The following is a 21263-nucleotide window of genomic DNA, read 5'->3' on the forward strand; positions in this document are numbered from 1 at the left end:
ATGAAAATACTCCACAATTTTATCAGCAGATCGATCTGAAATGAATGCTTCAGAAACAGATATTCCTTTACACCGTGCAAGTATATGTGAGAAAAAGTCAGAAAGCTAGAGGCCAATCCTGAAAGTCTTTTCAAAAGGGAACTCTCAGGTTTGCAAAGGAGTCCCATATGGTGAAATCACTGTGGGACTGGCTTAAAGAGTTTCAGTGCAATTAAATTAAGACCTAGCACACAATCAGGGAAATCACAAGTTGTGGCAGCCTTTTAATTGGTTGTACTACAGTGAAAGTAGAATGGTAAAGAGACCAAGCTGGGGGTGGAAGAAAAATAAAAAGTGAATGAGGGAGGGGAGAAGTAATGCACAAATGCCTTAAAATGACTTTTCCACAATTTTTCTAGCTAAATATATTTTGTCTATTTTGTACTATTAAGTGTTTTCTTCTTTAAAAGTTTAAAATATTTTTTTTTTGCTTTTCTTCTGTTCACAAAAGGTTGTGGTATTAAAATTTATTTTTTCTTTTCTTTTAAAGAATTTTCACAGAAGGTCAGAAAACCAGCACTTTCCTAACCCAAAAATGGTGTTGTGTCAAAATCTTTCCAGTTTTCTATCTCTGCAGCTTTCCATTTAAGGAACACATCTCTTATGTTTTCTGAAGTAACGATACACAAAACTGCAGCTGTCAACACATTACTTGTTGATTATGTAGATGCACTTTCCAACTTCTAAAAGCCTCTGAAAGTTCTCTAAAGCAAAAGGCAATATTCTCCACAGCCATGCTGCACAGTCTAGCTTCTTAGTGGCTTTAAGTGATTCATCTCCCTTCTCCACCTCTCCTGCCAAACTGAAGATGACCCAGAGCATTAGATATTATCACAAATATGAGATTTCAAAAAACGTTTTGCATCATTAGGAGCCTGAGTGAGCCATATGGCTTTTATTTTGTATATCCACACAGCACTCTGCAGTCTCAGAGCCTCTGTCAGCAGGTAAATTCCATGGACAAATACCCAGTTTTACACTTTTAAGCCTGGGGTAAATACATGGATTCCTACTGAGATGCTCTTGTTTAGTATCCTTCCCTACAGAGGGGATGGATGGATTCCTAAAAAATAACTTCTCCAACCACCAGGTATTTGAGTCACACCCATGCATTGCTATAAAGGAGCTTGAAATAACCTCAGTATACTCAGCTCTTACTGCTCCCTGTGAGGCCAGGAGGATCTGCCCAAGTGTACGTCAAATTTTACTCTAAAGGTTAGATTTTTGTGTCCTTTCATACAGCCTTCTGTTAAAAAGGCTGATGTATTACTCCACAGTCAACCCACCTCTTTGGAAAACAAGAAGTTGTGCAAATGCTTCAAGTTTTAGTTTTCTTATATTTAGAACAGAAACTGTTGATAAGCTAAGGAGCAAAATATCTGGTGCCAACCAGTTTATACTAACCACAAGTACGGTTAGTGAATGGGCCATGTGCTTTCATACGCCCTCCCTAATGTTGCTGTGACCAATTGAGCCATTTGAAAATGTCTTTCCTTACACTGCAACATTTGCAAATCTCAACAGCGTATCGATGGGCTGTGAGCTCAATAAAGCTTATCTGCATTAAAACAAAGGGAACATCTCATGATGTTTGAGCAAAACACTTGTGTATGTAAGTGCCTGCAGAACTGGGGTTAGGCTTATCAATTAATGAGTTTCCCTGCATTTATTTTTTCAGTTCTTCTCTCACACTAGATACTGATATCAGACTGAAAGAAGGGAACATTTCCATCTCATTACTGCCTCTAAATTTGCTTTTTTTAATCTTCCTCTTATTTTAAGTCACCCTTTGTGAAGAGATTCATGAGAAATCTTTGCAGGTTGTTGGTGTGCATCCAGCTACTTCTGATATTACTTGGTCTGCTGCTGATTATTTGTATGAGCTGCGCATAATGCTAATATACCACTAAAGTGACAGCATTCTTCTTTAAATTGTCTTTTCTTTCAAATGCTTGCACCAAAAGTAGTTAGGCCTCCAACACTATTCCAGGTATATAATCCAGAAGAACACTCCTGGAGTAGTGTTAGAAGTCCACTCAATAGCTGCTGGCTGATGATGCTGTATAAATCATCACACAGAAGCAGGAAGCAGAATACACTTACTTGCAAGTCATTACAGAAACCAGAGGTTAATTCTCTGGTAATACAATCCTCCAGTACGCAGAACTATAAACTGTAAATACAGTCCTTTTTAAAAGCAATAACAGAACTAGTGGAAATAAAATCCTATGCAACCTCTTATGCCTTTCAGCTTTCCAAGTGCACTAGAGCATAGCTGAACAGAAATAACAACTACCTCCACCATGAGTATAAACAGAATGAGCACCGCTGAGATTAGATATCAAGACAGCGTTCTTCACAAAAAGATGCAGCAAATAAAAGTGTACCACATCATTGAAAATCATCTGTTTATAAAATCACCTACTGAGGCAAAATTTTCAGCTGTTTCATTCACAAGCTCAGCAGAAGCATCTTATGTAATATTTAAACTTTCTAAAACACACTTTGCTTCTCTTGTCTGGGAAATGTCTTTGGCCCCAGTGAAAAAGCATCATTAGCCACTTGATTTCAACTTTGGCATCTATGAGCTTTTTCCTGGAGCCAGTGATGCCAGTGGAAAAGTCCCTGACTTCTGCAGGGTCCAGGAGGAAGCAACTTCAAACAAACTTTGCAAGATTAAGGCCCTCCAGCTTTCTTTAAACTCTGAATCAGTAAGAAAAAGACTGTAGATCTGAAGCTAGGGGAAGATTAATGCTTTGTGTGCTAGGGGAGTTTTGCTGATAAATTAGGCTTGTTGAAATAAAAAAACTGAAAGATGCAAAATGATACAAAGGAGAAAGTAAGTAATTAAAGGTTTAAAACAGTGCAGTTGAAGTCAAACATCAAAACGAGAGATGGATGATTTACCTAGTTCACTGTCCAGTTCCTCCGTGTGTACCCCTTCTTCTCCAAGGAAGAGCAGTAAATGAGACAGAAAAAATTAAAAGAAAATTTCAGATACCAGCACCAAGTAAGAAATTCCCTACAGCAAACAGCAGAACCGACACTAATTTTCTATAGACTGAGCCCAAGCTTTCATTTATCACGTTTTAGTGATCAGAATATTGATGGATCTGATGTAGATAATGAAAGAACTGGTTCTTGCATTCTCAAAATATCTCTATCAATTGACTACTTCCATGTCACAGTTTGATATGGCAAAGTAATACATTTGTGTTGTTCTCACTTTAGTGAAGCTTCTCCCTCATATCTGTACAGTCCAACCTTCGCAATCCATTCTGTAGACACACAGATCTATCAGAAGGCCAGACCTGAATACTAATGAAAAAATCTGAGAGGAAAACCTTGTATCTAAATAAGAACTAATGTAGCAAGGTTTTCAAGAAAGGACCTCAATTTATGTGCATACAAGGTCCAATTGACTTCACTGTAACTATTTAGATGATTTAAGATAGACACGAAGCGAAGTGCCTTGTTTAAAACTGGAGGCACAGGCCCATGCTGAAGTCCAGATGTACTGGTGAGGTATATACAGGAATGCACCAGTTTTAGCAGGGCACCCGGGACAAAGATCACGTAATTTTTCAAAGACACAAAGCCATCAATATTCACTGTTGCTCTATTTATCATTATCTGCTCCATATTCATAAGTTAACAGTGACACAGATGATTAAAGTATTGCTTAGCCTATAAATAATAATAATGCAGTCTGAAAATGAAGGATGACAAAACCAGAACAAAGATGGTAAAAACAGTCTTGGACCTAATACCTAAAGTATAAGCCACATAAATGAATGATAGAAGCAAACAGAAGACGTAGTATCACAGCATTGCTTTTGAAAATTTGGACACCTAAAAAACCACTTCCAGGACCTGTTTGCAATATATTCTACCAAAACAGTTGTTCAGGACCATTAGCATGAAATATGAATTGCAATTTCCTTTGGTAGCCTAAACAACTGGAAACAACCAAAAACTTGTTAGGGACGCGTATCCTGATGAAGGAAAAACACAAGGCAACTGCACCCAAAGAAATCTGAAACGACATCTAACATTTACAAAAACCACAAACAGGATGGGATCGAGCCTGAAAACTCACGGGCACACACACACACCAAACAAAACAGAGAATTCCCCCTGACTTCAGTGGAAACACACTCAAGTGACCCTTGCCAAAAATGTCCAGCTTCTACGATGCAGTAAAAATAACCATCTCTCTTCTTTGTGCTCACATTGTTTTCTGAAATATAATTACTTATGTGCAAAGCAAGATTTGAGCAGCCAAGCAAAACAGTGTGGTGCACTGTTGTACCTATGAAGCAACTGGTTTAACTGCTGAATGTTAAAAATATTCATTAATGAGAAACTTAGTGAATGAAGTGAAGGGGTGTGGGGGAGGATGAAGTTTGCTGATTTTAAGGACCTCAAACAAAAATGCCACTGCTCCCCAAAATGATGACCTTAATTAAATACGAAACCACCAACTGTATGTTTCTAATCCTGATGAAATAAATTATTCCAATGTTTGTTTTATAACTGCTAAGAGGACAAGAGAAAGACTTTCCCTTCTGCGAGGAGACTTAAAACTGTTTAAGAGAGGAGCTCAGCCACCCATTGTTGACCCATCCTACCCTGGCCCAGAGCACAGCGTGGGGCACGCTGACCCACAGCGGCACGTGCCGCTTGTTGGCATCACCAGGGCTATCGACGTGGTGGGAGTCTTGCTGGTAGAGAAAGCCAGGACAGAAGTTGTGCTTCAGGGAAAACTACCCTCTGAAAGAGGAAAGCTTACGCTGAGACTTAGCAACCTCCTCTTTAAACCGCCAGCAATGCTTAACTGCGAGGAGGAGGGAGCTTTGCCTGCATACACTATTATTTAGTTTTGTTCCAGTTCTGATTACCCACTGACATATCCATTTTTAGGCGCAGAGCAAGGCCTTCATTAAACCAGCTCCCTCCACTCGCTCCTTGACAGACGACGCCAGTTTCTAAGATCTGAAACAGGCATCAGCTCAATATGCTTGGTTTTTGCCTGGGCTTTGCACATCCTTGGGGTTTGGGGGTATTGTGCATTGTGCACTAGGAAGTTGGTGTGCTGCTTCATCACAGCAGCAAAGGCTGCACAGGCAAATTCTCACATCCTGCAAAATCTCACACGTGAAAGGAAGCAGACATTGAAAACCTGCATGTGTAAAAATAGTAAGAGCAGTTCCGGAGGCCAAATTTGAACCTACCAGTAAAAAAGGATTAATTGTTTTCCAAAATAAAATCATAATTCTTATTGAGCCAACTCACACCAGTAGGAGGTTAATCATATTACAAAAACTAATTTTACTAGGACAGCACCAACACTGATGAAGTAAACCTTTTCATTTTAAAGATATGTCTACCATGATAGCATCGTGTCAGCCAAAATTATGCATTAGAATACCATCACCTTTCCTGGTCAGTAGACCAAAATTTCCACACAGGTTTTCCCAAACATTTAAGTTATTTTCATCATGATTCCCTTTTTCTTCCAGCATCTCCTAAAGGATGCAGTGAAAGAACCTCCTGTAACAGTCCTGCATTTGGCTGCTCTAAATTGGACAGTGGCTTGCATTTCCAACATCTCAAGGAATACAAAATTACATCAGTGTAAACTTTCAGTGGCAAAAATCTACACTTTCAAATGGAATTTGTTTTCAGCAATCGTAACACTAAGTGGACTGTCAGAATTTAACAGTAGAAGTGAAGCAATTGAGTTATTTCTGCTCAAACAAGGAAATAACAACATAACTCTTTCAATTCATGTAAAGCAGGTGGTTGAAGTGCAACACAATGGAGCACGCAGAGATTCAGTCGCTTTCCTCCTACACAGCGATCCAAGGAGCAAACATGTTAGAAAGCTTTGAGTCTTGTTCAGCATCAGTGACTATTTAAATGCCTTTGCAAGAACAGAGGCCTCTTACTTCCAGCACCTCTTTGATTTTTATTAAATGATCTGCCATCTCAATATCTATTTTACTTACACAGACAGTGATTTTACAACAACATAACAGATATTGTCTCTATGCACTTACTAATAAACCTTTTATTTTAGAAGTATTTCTGAACACAGGTTATTGGAAAGGGGAAAAAGAAAGGAAGAAAACAACCTAGAAATGGACCAACCACATTATATTACTTCAGCATTTTCAGTCTCTTACCATCATCTTCACATTCTTCTAGAGGCTTCTGCTGTTTGTTCAGGCACCGTGGATCTAGCCAAGATGTTGTTTTTGTGTTATGGCTGGAAACCAAAAATGGAAATATGACCTTTGTTAACAAAGCAGAGCTGAAGTATCAGTGACATAAGAGTAGATATCCTCATAATTATTCAACAGACCTGAAGGCATACTTTTGCTTCAGAAGAAACGACATTACAATCTGATGTTTTGCAAACTAGTCTACCAAATCACAAGAATCTTGGCATTGAAAACACAAAAGTGAAAAGTGAAAATATACAAATCAGCATTCCTGACTGGAAGGACGCATGTGAAAACTGCAATATTATAATGTTAATTTCCAAACTTTTGCCTTTGGTGGTTCGTTTCTTAATTCCAGAAGCTGTCTCTGAGCCATTTGCCTCCTGATGAAAAAACAGAAATTTCCCTTCCTCCCTAAACCATGCAGTAATCTTTGTTCCTGAAAAAGACCTTTGACATTTGTTTAGATTTGACCCAAGCATTAGTCATTTCCAGTGAAATTTCCAGTGAAAACTTTTTAATTACACAAATAAAAATGTTCTGTCAAAGCCTTTGATTGAAGTTGAACAGCTTTACTTTCAACTCTTCCTTTCTACAAGTCCCCTGACAGTATTGCGATGCCAGTCCCAGTGGTGAGGGCTGCATAGTAAACAGGCTTAAAATATATTTTTCTAGAAATTATTTTCTCCCATCATTTCATTTGCATACACAGGCAATCTTGTAATATAATGCCTCTTCTACAAACTGATGTCATCTTCTAAAGCATAACCTGCAAAGATATCCCTCCAGTCCCTGAGGTATCATTTCTCTAGCTTAGCCTTTAACACTGCTTAACAGTTTCAAGTTTCAATACCATAGTAATGCTATTTACTTCTCCTTTAAGGTCTCAGAGAGGTTTACAAACTTAACCTTAGCCTCACAACAGTCTCATGAAGCTAGAAATGCTGTAATGAGGGCTATAATCCCTGAGGAACTAACAACCGACCAGAAAACTTGTATTTTACTGCAAGAAGAGGGGACTGCCCCGCTCCTAGCATCCTAGGAGTATGTAAATAAAAGGTCTGTGTTTCACATATCCTACTACCCAGCCTTCCTGAGGCAGGATGAGCAAATGTGTTTAATCCTTTTGTATGCTTCAGAGCAATTAATCACCAACGAGAAAACTGAATGGCAGAAATTCAGCAAGTCAAGCAAATTAACAGCAATAAAGCAGAGGGGTTCTGCCAACTTATAAATAAGAAAGTCTGTAGTCTAGCTGAGAAAGAGGGCAGTGGGAGGAGAGCAATAGAATATTTGCATATTTCTTGCAACTTTGTCTCGCTAACCAAAGGCTCACAACAGTGTAGTTTGCTGAGACACAGAAAATTTAGCTAAACACCTTTGAGATCATACACTTGGAGGGACAGGATTGTGCTACACCTGTAACATGCATAGATCTACATGCAGGGTAATGAGGGACTGGGATACTCTGGGTAATGAAAATCCCAATTAAAGCACCAAAGAAATGTATCTCAAGAGGCAAATATTGCTTCAGCTACAAGCCATCAGGATCAGTTATCTGACACACAGCTCTGGCCCCACTGGACCTGTGCTGGTTCTGTGCAAGCAGCTCAGATGTTCCCACACTGTTCCCTTCAGCACCCTGACTTGATAATCCAAAGTGCCGTAGATGATGGTACAGACATCTGAGCCAGCTTGGGTCCACACAGCTCATTAGCTTGCTCTCTTAATTTGATACAAATCAAACTAAATTGTTTCTAGGCTCAGGGTGTCCTTAGAATTAATAGAACTGCAGTCATTCAGTGCTGCATCCACATTAACACATTCTTGCACAAAATCACCCACTATGCGTATATATCCTCAAAATGGTCAATCTGCACGGCAGGGAAGGCAGCAGTTGGTGTGCTACAGGATTTTCATGTCAGACAGACAGTTGTGTATGTAGGCTACATTTTTCCACCACATACATGATTCTCCTGCAAAAGGACTAACAGGTTTTTTTAAGGTGCTACAGTCCAGCACTGCAAAGAGAACACACACACATAGAGGATATAGCAGCCATCAGGGAGATTGCTGGCAGCAGCAGAAGCCTTGGCTGGAGCACCTGCAAGAAACGACAGCAGGGGCCCACGTGGGGACAAAAAAGGGAGAAACTGTCTGCTTGGGCAGCATTTAGTGTTCATCATCTGTCCTCCTCCAGGGAGGAAAATGGCAGGCTGGATGGGCTATTACTCAGGCTGTGTTATATACATTAAAGCCAGAAAGTACGTCAAAGAATGAGGCACCCTGCGGACATAATGAGGGGCATAATACTGTGTTCGGGATAATGAACACATTTCAGTTTCATCTGATATGCAGCTGATGAGAATTTACATTGTGCCTTCTAGACTTTGGCTTACACTAGGGGGTTGGTGGAGCCTCTTCAGGTAATTGAGAGCGCCCTGGAAAATGGCCTTTTTTTACAGCAGCCCTCTCCCAGGTGGTGAAGAGCTACTGCGGTGCTCTCAGTCCTCCCAGCTCCTCAGATCTTCTGGCACTCTTCTCTGATGTGTTCTCCTGCTATTGCAGCCAAGGCAAAACCTGCTCTGATGAACCTTTCCTTGGCCCTGTCCAAAAGTCCACTCTCCTGCTGATGGAGAGGGGCATCCCCCTCAAGTGCCCTAATCCAGCATAATTCTCCAGAGTACCAGGAGGGGCATTAACAGATGAGGTTCTTCTGTACTAACTGGTCACTGGCTTCTGGTACACAGACAGAGGATCTCAGTTTCCAAGACCGCATTAAACAGACCATCAAATCCAAAATCAATTCTTCAGCCCCTCCTCTACTTAGGCAGCTAAGGGCTTGAGTTTCAAAAGCTAATTGAATTTTAATGTCTAGCTAAACTCTGTGCAAGAAATCTCTTCCACTTATACAGGTCCCATTTTATAAGTTACTCCTTTCTCAATAAATCTAGACAGGTATAATTAGAGACTATTATTTATGGCATGAAAAAATCAATATCATCATAAAAATGCTGACAGCACTTGGCTCTTAGGCAAAGACTGCAGAGCATGAGGTACTTTTCCAAAGTTACTGTGCCTACTCCGTACTGAGCTATGCCTTCTGCAAACCACTGGAGCACGTTAACATGCTTGGCCCATTTGCTCTGATGAGAGGACAACACACAAAGTCCATTCCCTGGCTCTGCTACTGCCTGTGCACATGACCGGAGGAATTCTCCCTGCTGCATTATGCGCAGAGGCAGGCTCCAGAAACGAAGTCTCAGCCCTTTCAATTAGGAGCTTTCATTCCACCCATGAAAACAACTGGCCCATATTTTATAAGTGTCTGTTGCTTTTGTAACTACCCTCATAAAACAAGCAATTCCCTCTGCCTTTGAACTCAGGAGTAATTTGGATGTTAATCCAATCAGGAAATGCAAAACCTCTTCAGAAGCAGTAAAGAACTTACAGCTCTGCAACATAACTGCATTATACTAAATATTTAATACACACACATACACACACAAAATGCATCCATGGAGGTTTACTTATGTCCAGAGAGAGAGGGAGAGACATGGAATCAGAACAACGAAAATGTGCTTTACTCTATAAAATAGACTTCTCCGTTCTCCGTGTAGGCCATCTCCCAGTTTTCCGGCAGAGGACCTAGGTTATCCTCGGCAGAAGGAGGTAGGTATTGAGGGAGGTTCTGAGATGGTTCCGTGGTGGGAACGTTGGTGTGGCTATCAATCGCGGACGGTGGGGCTGTCTCTCTTACGATATGCGTATTATGCTCGTCTTGGTCACCAGACTCTGCTGTAGAATAAACAAGCACAAATAAAATTGAAAATCAGTCTTTTTCTCCTGCCATTTTCTTCTCCGGGTTTATCCTTACAGTTTTCCTCTCCTTGCTTTTTAATTCACAAGACACAGCAACAGATGAACCGAGGACAGAGACTCTGCAGTCTTTTTGTCAGCAGGGACGAGCTTGCTTTGCCCACACACGCTCTGCCAGCCAGACCCTCACCAGTGCAAATCAGAAGCTGTGATCAGCTACTGTGTTCGCTCTAATAGGCCCTGCTGAGGCACCAAAGTCTTCCAAGCTGTCTGAGGCCAGGGCTCACTGATGTAGATGAGTTCAATGGGCTTGTGAGCAGGCTTACAGGTTCACTCCTGCAGTGCCAACTGTGGGACAGGGATTAGGAGAAAAAAATTTCCTGTTTGAACAATCATCAAAAGGGGAGATTTTTGCAAGTGCAGAAGGTAGCCAGAAACTCAAAGCCAAAAAGCTAATGGTGAATGTCTTTAGTGCAGTGGGGTTTTTTTAATTAAAAATTAAAATAAATGTCAGCACTACACTACGTGTCCACATGTTCCTGCTCACTAGTGCTTCTTCTAGCTGTCTGAGGAGGTTTATTCCACAGCTCATCACTGAATCCTTCCAGTCAAAGTCACTCAGGAGTATTTTATGATGTATCTGGCCCTTCTCCCTCTAAAGAAACATTTCTGATGCTTATATACATGCAATTTTGAGCTGTATCCATGAAATGCTGCTGCTCATTCCCTCCACTCCTAATCACAGTAAATGCTCTACGCAAACCAGGTCTGTGCCCCTAACTCCTTCAGAGAGGAGTTCTGGCAACAACAGACAAATTCTAAAATTACCCATGTCTATCAAAGGGTTTTTCTCTGGTTCTTTCAGGTGTTGAAAATCGATGGCAGTACTTCCAAATCACCCGAGACCACCAGTCTCCAGTACACACGGCAGGCAACACACTGAGCAAAAGACAGAGAGATCAGCATCACACTCTGCCGAGTCCCCAAGCAGTGGGACTGAAAGGGCTTCACAGCCAAGACCTCGCCTCCGCTCTCCAGACTGGAGACCATGGACCTCCTCAGCTCTCAGCCCACAGCCTTGGTTTCAGGGGGGGGCATTAACTGCAGCTCCTGCTCTATTTCTAGTCTGTGTGCTGCCATTAGAAAAAGACAAGATACTGAAAATAATAAATTGGGAGAAGAGGGAAGAAAAAGATCTAGACTATACCAGTACCCTCAGCTGCCTGCTTTCTAGCCTTCCTGGCGTTCGATATTTTTAGGTAGAAGCTGACAAGATAAAGAAGCATGAATGAATCATCACCAGCTTAAGACTGCGAGTATAAACATGCCAAAGTCTGGAAAACACAAGTCACCGAGAGGTCTTCTAAGGAAGCAGGAGCATTTTAATATGGCTAGCACACTTACATGTGAAATAAGCGTAAGGAATCACTTTGGTATATGAGAAATAACTCTTGATTCTGTGCCCATTTAATGGAGGCAAGGGGCCAGGGCATGATAACGTTGTGACAAATGAGCTGCATCTTCCTGTACTTTATTTTGTGAAGGAAAACAAGGAAGAGAAATGATGCTCAAGTTAGTTCAGGAGCACCAAACTGAGATGGAGGTCAACCAGGATCTCCCACCAGCTTCCTTCCAAATTCAGATCCAGTGACAAGAGCTGCCAAGTCACAACATGTGAGAAACTAGAATCACAGAATGGTTTGGGTTGGAAGGGACCTTAAAGATCATCCAGTTCCAACCCCACCGCCATGGGCAGGGACACCTTCCACCAGACCAGGTTGCTCAAAGCCCCGTCCAACCTGGCCTTGAACCGTTCCAGGGAGGGGGCAGCCACAGCTTCTCTGGGCAACCTGTGCTAGTGTCTCACCACCCTCACAGGGAAGAATTTCTTCCTTATATCTAATCTGAATCTGCCCTCTTCCAGTTTAAAACAGTTACCCCTCATTCTATCCCTACACCCCTGATAAAGAGTCCCTCCCCACCTTTCCTGCAACCCCCTTTAAGTGCTGGGAGGCCGCTCTAAGGTCTCCCTGGAGCCTTCTCTTCTCCAGCTGAACACCCCCAACTCTCTCAGCCTGTCCTCATAGGGGAGGTGCTCCAGCCCCCGATCATCTTCATGGCCTCCTCTGGACCTGAACTACCCTCAGTGCTAAATTTTGTAAAGAAGCCAGTAAGCAGAGACAGAAACTCCAGCTTGGGAGGGATTAGGCCAACCAGGAATGATTTGGGTGGGAAACATGTAACAGGTAACAGCCAGACAACAACCGTCAAAGCCATTTGACAGTTTGGCCCAGAGAGGGCCAAAACTAAATCTCAGCCTAACTCCTTTTAAAGCTCTATACAGATGTTAGAGCCAGGACTTTGGCAGGTAGGAACTGGCAGGACAGCTCCTACCACTTATCAGAGGTTGGGAAGAAAAATTGTCAGGGTGGTGGGAAGTGACCAGAGGACAAAGGAGCAAGTGCCAATGATGGTGAGCACCCAGGCAAGCAGCTGTGAAAGGCTTGAAGGTGTGGATAACGATGCTTGCTAAGTACCTAGCTCAAAGGGAGTGGAAGATGAATTCAGTGCTTGAAACTGAGCTGTGGAAGTAATGCTCTAAGTGCTAACAAATACTAGGATTGTGGTCATGGGGAATAGCTCTTGTTCCTCAGAGCTCTCCAAACTTCCAGTTGATTTCTGCGGAAACTCAACTGATCTCCAATAGCATCTTGCTCTGAATCTGCCTGTGCAGCACTTGACTTTAGATTCCAAAAGTTTCCAGTGATCTTTCAGTCAATGCTTGATGATAGCCATGGTGAGACTGAGATCTATGTTCAGCAGGACACAAGGCTTTCATGAAATAAAGGCTTTCACGAAATTAATTTCAAACGTAATGCTGATTGAGCTATTTCATACTGCTTATAACTGCCAACCATAGCTCAACTCTTCTTGAACTTTCTGTAACTAACGGATTTGAACTTTCCCCCAGTTTCTTCTCATCCAGCTCAATCCCACAAGGCCTTTTTAGAAGACACAACTGTGCATGTGATTGTCCACACCCAGGCATCTGCCATTCAGGTGCTGTTGGCCAGTTCAGTCCAGGATTGACAGCTTTGCAGGAAATTCATTAGAAACAAAACCTCCAAAAAAATCCCCCTCCAAAAACCTTCCCCATGTATCCTAACTGATGAACCACGGTATTTTTGTTTTACCTGTGAAGCTACTGCTCATTTCAGGTACATCATCCTCTTCCTCATTCTCTGTATGCACTATGCCAGCATTTTGCATATCATTGTAAGACTTCGTTCGCTTTGGAGTCGACTGCTTGGAGCCAGACTGCAGGTTTTGCAAAGCATCGGTGGAAGTCACTTTCCCACTGAGGGGCTGGCTGGGAGGCTTGGGCGTTCCATAATAGTTACCTAGGCAATAGAAACACATTTGCATCTTCAAAAGGGAACAGTTTATAGCAGTAAGATTTCTATTTTATTTTCAGTTCCGTCAAAATCTCTCTCTCCCCACATGTAAGTAAATAAATAAACTAACACACGCCATTCCCATTTGGGGATGGGAGGAGCATATTTCATCTCTAGAGCAGACACAGAAATATTTCTTGCCTTTTAAGTTATTCTTGTTGAATCTAAAAGAAGAAGCAATGGTTGCATTGTTTAGGTGCACAGAGCGTACAAGGGCTAAAACAAAAAGCAGTCATGGTGAATAGCAAAACTTCATCTCGTTACATCTGAATTTCAATTAGTAGCGTTTTTACATGTGTGCACCCACACAATGCTGTGACAGATCTGGAGTAAGCCCTGCAAAAAATAAAAAATTCATGACTGCTATCACCCAGAGAAGTGATGAAAGGCTAGATGGCCTGCTTTAATACACAGGTTCTTTTAGGGTGGATGTTGCATTTAAAAAGCAAACCCTATTCTTTCTCTAAAAGAAAACTTTGTCAAAGGAGAGAAAAGGAAAGGTACCACGTGGCACTGCTCTCTTCAAAGAGGAAACTCAGCAGTTGGGTCAACTTGGTAGAAGTGAACAACCAGACCTTAAAGAAAAACTTGAAGGGACAAAGACCCACCCGCAGTTATGCAGACTCACAGCTCTTGGCGGCCATCACCAAATGTGATGCAAACTGTGCAAAGTGCTTGGGATGCTCATTGTCATTTTAAGTGACCATGGAAGAAACAGAGAATAAGGGCAGGTTCACTGATGCCAGAACAGCTCGGAGGTATTTCACTGTTCCTGTTGCACTGCACCTCAAACACCACAGTAGTGCCTGACTTGCCCTGAAACGCTCCACAGGAACCTCAGGTCTGGAATTGGTTCCCGCAGCCCTGAGCATTACAGGAATTCAGGCCTATTGCAAGGCTCATCTTTTACTTTTATACAATGACTTGTGATATACAATAGTTTTACATAAAACTCCCCAAATTTTCCCTTACAAGAATTATTATTAATTTTCGTTTGCTGCCTTCAGATTCCAAGGGTGAACTTAAAAATTTGCCCTACGCTCTCTGGCAAGACAAAAGATAAAGGATGCTCTCCCATATAGCTTTGTATAAACCCACATCAGGAGACATGCATATAGCTTCAACTGTGGCAACAGCATAAAATTCTTCTCTAAAATATACATGTACATTTGATTACATTCTTCATCTATCTCCATAGGCCATGCATGATCTGAAAGCATTATTTTTCACTTTTTTAGTACATAATTATATTATATATTTAATATCCATTCCCCAGAAAGTGTACATGTCCCTTTATTGCCCCTGTTACGCTAGATGGAAACCACATGCCAAGGGCAAATTGTGCAAAGGCACTTTAAAACCTCATCTGTGCTAAAAAAGATATTTTTTTAAAATTAATTTTTATTATAATGCACATACGAATGTGCATTTCTGTTGCAGAAGCCAACAACATCATTCATACACTGAGATATGGCACTGAGCTTAAAGTTAGCCAAGCAGCTCTGCACTGACCTGCCCCACTGCTGTACACAGTAGTTCCAGCTCACCCAGTGCATTTCATACTGCTCAGCCATCACACACCTGAGGTTCAAAATGACATACCCTTATTTCAGTTTGGAAGTACCAGTTGTTTATCTCAACTCTTGTTTAGCTGACTGAATTGCCTTTCCCATTAGATCATCTAAGGCCCTGACAACTCCAAAGCTGTGCGTGTTGTCAGCTTTAGGGTAAGGCCACAGGGATCATACACGTTCTAACACTCACAGATCTCAACCTGCAACTCTGCAAGATCTCCGGACACATCAGGAGCAAGGGAGACCAGGAATAACCCTGGCTCAGGCTGGCAGAGTCCATCTGGGAAGACCACTTCGGACACACATTGCTGTATTTCCTCATCACTGCCTTCCAAGAGGAGAAAAAGTCTTTCCTACAGAGCTGAGGCTGGAGAAGTCAGATAAGCTCCTATCTCCACGCTTTCACAGCTGGAGTACTAGGACAGCAACACGTGCAGGTTTGTCTTAACAAGGTGTGTTCCAGCCTGTATACAACGTCGTGGATCCAGCTCCATAGAGCAGCAACACTCTGCAATGCTTTCATCTTCTGTTCATCATTTCAGAATCTTAAATGTACATTGATGCATAATTTATAGGCAGAAGGAAATTACTTCTTCTGGAAAGAGCCTCTAATGGGGATGGAGGCTCCTCAAGCAGGTTGCAGTCTCTGCTGGAGAAACGATTCTTATGCTCTATATACTACAAAAAGAGGAGGAATGGGGGAGAGAGTGCACAAAGGGCAGAAAAAGGATGATCTACCCTGCTGCCATCATACCCTCTTCAGCATTTCTCACAAAGAATGCTGCTACTTTGGGGTTTGGGGGTTTTTTGTTTGTTTTCCCAGACAAAACGTGTGTTTTCCAAGGATGTTAACTGCTAAGCAGAGAGAGTCATGTGTGTGCCATATATGTGAGAACAGCTTTTATTTATGGCACTGCACATCACTAATTTGTGCAAAATTTATTTCAGGTCTGTTGTAAATGGTTAAATCATTTTGTGATGCATGCAACAAAGTGAATGAAGGGGATATATAGATGTTGCTAGTGTGGGGTTTTATTTCTCCTGGACAAGAACACATCACAGATGTTACCATCCCTCCTCCAATTACAGGGAAACATATGACTGTATCTTTGATTTTTGTTCCTTTTCAGTTCCTCTAGAAACAAGGAAGGCTGGAGTTCCTAACAGTCCGTGGAAAGCTGTTCCCCAGCAGAAAAACAGGCTTCTCTGAACTATTTCAGATTTGCCTACACTTAAATCATTAGTCACTTTTCAAACCAGGAATGGTTGTTGGTAGTACTGTTGGTGTGCTGCCTTAGAGGATCCCTACAAGTGTATATGAACACATACAAAGCGCAAATATGAATTTGAAACTGAGCATGGCTCTGCATGTGTGGGTTTTGATTTGCAGAATATGGCAAATACAACCATTGGGGCTGAACTTTTCTTTTTCCTCCACAGGAGGCAGATTCAGCCTGAGTCAATAGTCCAAAAAATCACAGCTCTTCCTTCAGATTCACACAAGGACATACAGGTTTGGGAAACAACCCAGCTCATGACGAGAAACTGCAAAAGAAAGCTCCAACCCAGCTTCCAAGTGACGTGGAGAATGAGAGAAAATGGAAATACTCTCTTTTCCTCATGTTTGCTGGATGCAGCCAGACCTATTTCTCTTCTCTAAGCAGTTCTTTCTGAAGACATGGCACGTGGGCCCAGGCATGGGGGCAGACACACCATTAGGAGGGACTGGCACTTAAAATTATCATCAAAACTCATGTTTAATCCTAGAAATCAGAAAGAGAAAATATTTACCCTGTGACTCAGAAATCCAAACATGCACCATTAACAACTAACTGTGAACAGCCCAGCAAGAGTTTTAAAACACTCAGACTCAACATTATTTGTTCAAATTAAATCTGTCAATGTTTATGAAAAAACATACATTTAAAAATATGCTTTAACAGTGTTTTGTAGCCACTTATAAGCCTAAAGAAGGGCTAACTTCATAGCCAGTGTAATTTGTACTGAATATCCAATCAGCTCTAATTATTAACAGCATGTTACATGTGCATACACAAGCATCTGTCATCCCAGAGGATCCCAAAACATTTTCTAAAGTCAGCACAGTAGTTATGGCAGGACTCCTTGGGGTGCTGAGCTCAGGTGAAGCTCTGCAAAACTTCTGAGGACTGTGCCCCTAACGTTGTGTCTTAAAGCTGGAAAGGAGCAGCCTGTCTCCCAGACAGAGGAGATTTCTTGATCAAGACAGCAGGAAAACCTCTACTTTTCTGTGGAAATGCGAGTTCTGAAGCAGCCAGCATGGCAGAAAAGGTGCTTCCCCATGTCTGATTCCTATGGGAACCGGGCTTCTAAGCATTACTCTCCTCTCAATCATATTGGGATCCTGCCTACAGCAACTGAATTAATAGCTAGTAACAATGCATTCACTCAGCAGATGCACACACCATTAACTGAACTCCTTATCATCACCTTTTACTAACCCTTACTTTATTCAGTCCCTTGGTGCTTAAAACTTATTTAACCACAACCTAAGTGTGATGGCAGCTTTTGCAGTCAAAGCCATGACCTAATCCATGCACTCTAAAGCGCCACTCAGGAAAGAGCACAAAAATAACAATAATAATAAAAAAAAAACCCAGAATAACTATTTGGAATGACTTGATTTCTTTTCACCTCCTTATCTCTAAGTGTCAGCAGCTCACACATTTTAGCATCACGCACAGTAATTAGACTTTGGTAACAGCTAATCACAACAATAAGACAAGTCCTCATCATCATAACACTTCTTCCTCTGCCAATTCACACAGTGATCATAATCAATGAAAGCAATCTACAGCAGCTTCTACCCTGTCCTGCAGCTTATGAATTAAAGCAATGTTGTCAGCCAAGAGTTTCTTTTTAAGTTTTAGAAACCTAGTGGTAATGGAAAATTTGTCTTGTATTTCAAAATAACAAAACATTCTTATTAAATATTCCCCTGAGGGGCAGTAAGTTCACAGACAACCTTAAGCTGTTTATGTGAAATTGAAATGTAACTCACAAAAATACACCAGTTAGCTACCCTTAAGTAAAATAACTATGAAGGTAATCCATGAAAACTTTTGCCAATCACCATTCAATTCAATTCAATTCAAGTTGAAAGGACTCTATCCATCCAAGATGCTGTTTCTGGAACGGGTAGAAACGCACAAGAAGAGAGACACAATCTAAAAGGGTCTAAAGCGGAATGAATACAAAAGTAGGTGTTTCACCTTGCAGAGAGGGAAGATGAGACCATGGAGGCTGCTGGGGTGGGGACAGGGCGGAAGAGCTGACATGGAGAGGTGAGAGGTGGCAGAGGAGTGCAAAGCCAAGCATGCGCTTGAGCATTAATCCTAATGGTACAACATCAGTTGAAGAATGTTGTCGCAAACCCTACATTTCAGTTACTTTAATCTGTAGATGTTGGCTTTGCAGTAGCTATTCTCTTCTCTGAGAGATGAAGAATTTGTCTTGTTTTAATGGTGTGAAGAGATTTAGGCCTGAGACTGGGAGTGCATTTGTCTCTTAGGAAAGGGCTGAGCAGAGTCCTCATAGTTCTGAATTTACTGATGCCTACTGTGAGGCATAATTTTGCAATTATAAAAATCCCAAGAAACTCAAAAGCCTCTGTGTAGCACAGAGGACCCTGAGTCCACAAGAAGTGCATCTGATCTTCAAAGCTACCACTCTGTGTTAACAAGGACTCCATTAACAGCTCATGTTTTAAAAAGCAGTTCAGCGCTTACTGTATTGATGTAAATGGGTATTTTGGAAAAGAGATTTGAAGATAAGCAGCAAAATTAAGCAAGGTCTTGACACAAAGAGTTTAAATGTAATTATTAATGTAATTGTTTTCTTTTCTTAGATGCAGCTTGTCTTTGCACTGTTTAAGAACCAAAACAATTGACCCTTAATTTTAGCAGAAGAGCTTCTGCTCATCTAATCCAGCAAGAGTGCTTGTGTCTGATTAGCACAGGATGGATTGATTCCTGGGAGCAGAGCTCCTGCTACAGTGTTTTGTCTTTTCTCTTCCCAGATCACATTCTGCCACAGATTTCTACATTTAGATGACAGATCTGGCTGCTGTCTGTGGGATTCACCTAGCTGCAACTGCACATTGATTAGCAATTGCCTTGAGGAAATTCAGAGTATCCAGGCAACCAGGAGGAGGCCACAGATACAGCATCTGGATCAGAAGCAAAACATAAGCAAGGAAAGAGATCTCAGAAAAATTAACCTATAATATACGCAAATCCAATTTGCTTTAAACAGTAGATTCTGTGTCAATTTTTGCTGTTATTAATAAGTTAATAATGCTGTTATTAATGAGGTTAACTGAAAGATCAGTCTGGGTTTCTTGTTAAATTAGTCAAAATGTTAAATATGCACATTTCAATTTATTTCTGGAATTTAACATATACTCCAATTAGCGTCCTTATAGGCAATGACAGCATAGCAGAAAGTTACCTACAGATCAAGTCAGTCTCATTTATTCTTGATTTTTCCTGTGTTGAGACATCACTAGGTATTGCCACATGGTATTGTTAACACTCATGTACAGCTGTGTCCAAGCATATTTAATGCCTGGAAAATTTATAAAACAAAGCAAAGATACTTAAAGTAACACATAAGCAGTAAGACCTTGGTAGCATGGGGCATGAGATGGCTGTGGAAGCTCAGGGTGTTTCCTGAGCCCAGCTGTATTACAGCAACTGTGATATCCACATGTAAATAGATTAAAAAAATTCACAGGAAACATAAATAAGCATGTGCTTGTGCATGGCATGTACAGAGAACACAGGAGAAGCAGCTGGAACACACCCTTACCTAGCACAAGGCTGTAGGAATCAATAAAATGCTATGTTAAGCCATTGCAATAATGCAAACTCTTCTTCTTGCAAATACTTCAATATTTATATATATACTCCCACCACGAGGATGCATCCCATTAACGCCTTCCCTCTGCGGAAGGAGGGGGACGTGCGTATCGCAGGTCGCAGTGCGGGGCGAGCTCCGCAGTGGCAGGGAAATGCCGTGGCTTGCAGAGGCTGGGCTGTCTCCTGGCACAGAAGGGCTGCCCAGCTGCAAAGGAGCTGGGCAGCACCAGTGAGGAGCAGCCAATTCTAGAGACAGTCCTGAGCACATCCAGTACCAAGAAACAATGCTGAAATGTGCCTGGCTGCCATCTATCAATGGACTACTATGAGCAGCCTTCAACACATCAGAGTGTGGTTAGAGAGCAAACGATGTCTTAAAATAACCTGAAATCTAACTTAGGAAAAAGCAACTAATTCACTATATCTTTTTTTGCCAGAGGTGTTTGGGAACAACATTTTCCCCCAGGGTTTGTGTTTTAAAATGCATCAAAACCAGTGAAAAGCAGATTGCTAATGAACAATTTCAGACAGAGCTCACATTGAAAAAGGTGTTATTGAAAGTGCACAGAGAGAAGCCAATCAGAAATGCCATAGGAAATTCAAAACCACTCTAAAACCCTATCAGATATTTGAATATTTGCTTTTAGAGAGTTACTCAACTACCACTTTAGCTGTTTGTAGAATGAAGCATTGTTATCAGACGACACTTCAGTGAAGAAGCATTCATGCTTAAGACTGATAATCATGCACATACACAAGAACATGTTGTCTTTTTTTTCTTACTAGTGGTTTAAAAAAATAACAAAAAGAAAAAAGGAAGCAAAGTATAAAAGCCAAAGATAGAACTGGAATCTTTCTGCAGTGCATGGATGTTAGTAAGTGGATATTTGACATGATACATGGTGATGATGCTACCGGAGCCATTATGATTTATTGAGTCAATCTGTAGTATGGAGACAATAATAAGCGCATCTTATCTTATTAAGCGGAACATGTTGTTCCGCTGCATGGGCATCCCCAGCATCTGCCACCCTTACTCGCCCAATCTTCCTGTCACGTTTTGCATGCCACGGACACAGCTCTCATTTCAAGGTTGCACCAAGTTAGCAAGACCCACAGGCTGCAAAAATACCAGAAGGGCAGTAAAGAAAATCCAGCCATTTTGCTAAAGCAGCTGGGGGAGTAGGCTGCTGCAGAGAAACCCAAGGAGAGCTAGCACATCAGATAAATTAGGCTAAAGGCATCTTGATT

General features: G+C 41.5%; 1 protein-coding gene across 26 annotated transcripts in view; it reads right to left on the bottom strand.

Moving 5' to 3' along the window:
* MAGI1 (membrane associated guanylate kinase, WW and PDZ domain containing 1) overlaps positions 1–21263 on the bottom strand; it is a 355845-nt gene that overhangs the window by 66030 nt on the left and 268552 nt on the right. For 13 of the 26 annotated variants that reach the window (XM_074835916.1, XM_074835922.1, XM_074835915.1 and 10 more), the window contains 4 exons: positions 13280–13486; positions 9854–10064; positions 6228–6310; positions 2947–2985 (listed from right to left, as the gene is read on the bottom strand). In XM_074835916.1, the coding sequence (XP_074692017.1) occupies positions 2947–2985; positions 6228–6310; positions 9854–10064; positions 13280–13486 (540 nt within the window). Of the gene's footprint in view, positions 1–2946; positions 2986–6227; positions 6311–9853; positions 10065–13279; positions 13487–15304; positions 15524–21263 lie in introns of those variants that run through there. The other 13 variants (XM_074835921.1, XM_074835920.1, XM_074835919.1 and 10 more) reach the window with 3 other exon arrangements.

This window comes from Strix aluco, chromosome 11 (genome assembly GCF_031877795.1).
Source record: "Strix aluco isolate bStrAlu1 chromosome 11, bStrAlu1.hap1, whole genome shotgun sequence".
Taxonomy (NCBI): Eukaryota; Metazoa; Chordata; class Aves; order Strigiformes; family Strigidae; genus Strix; species Strix aluco.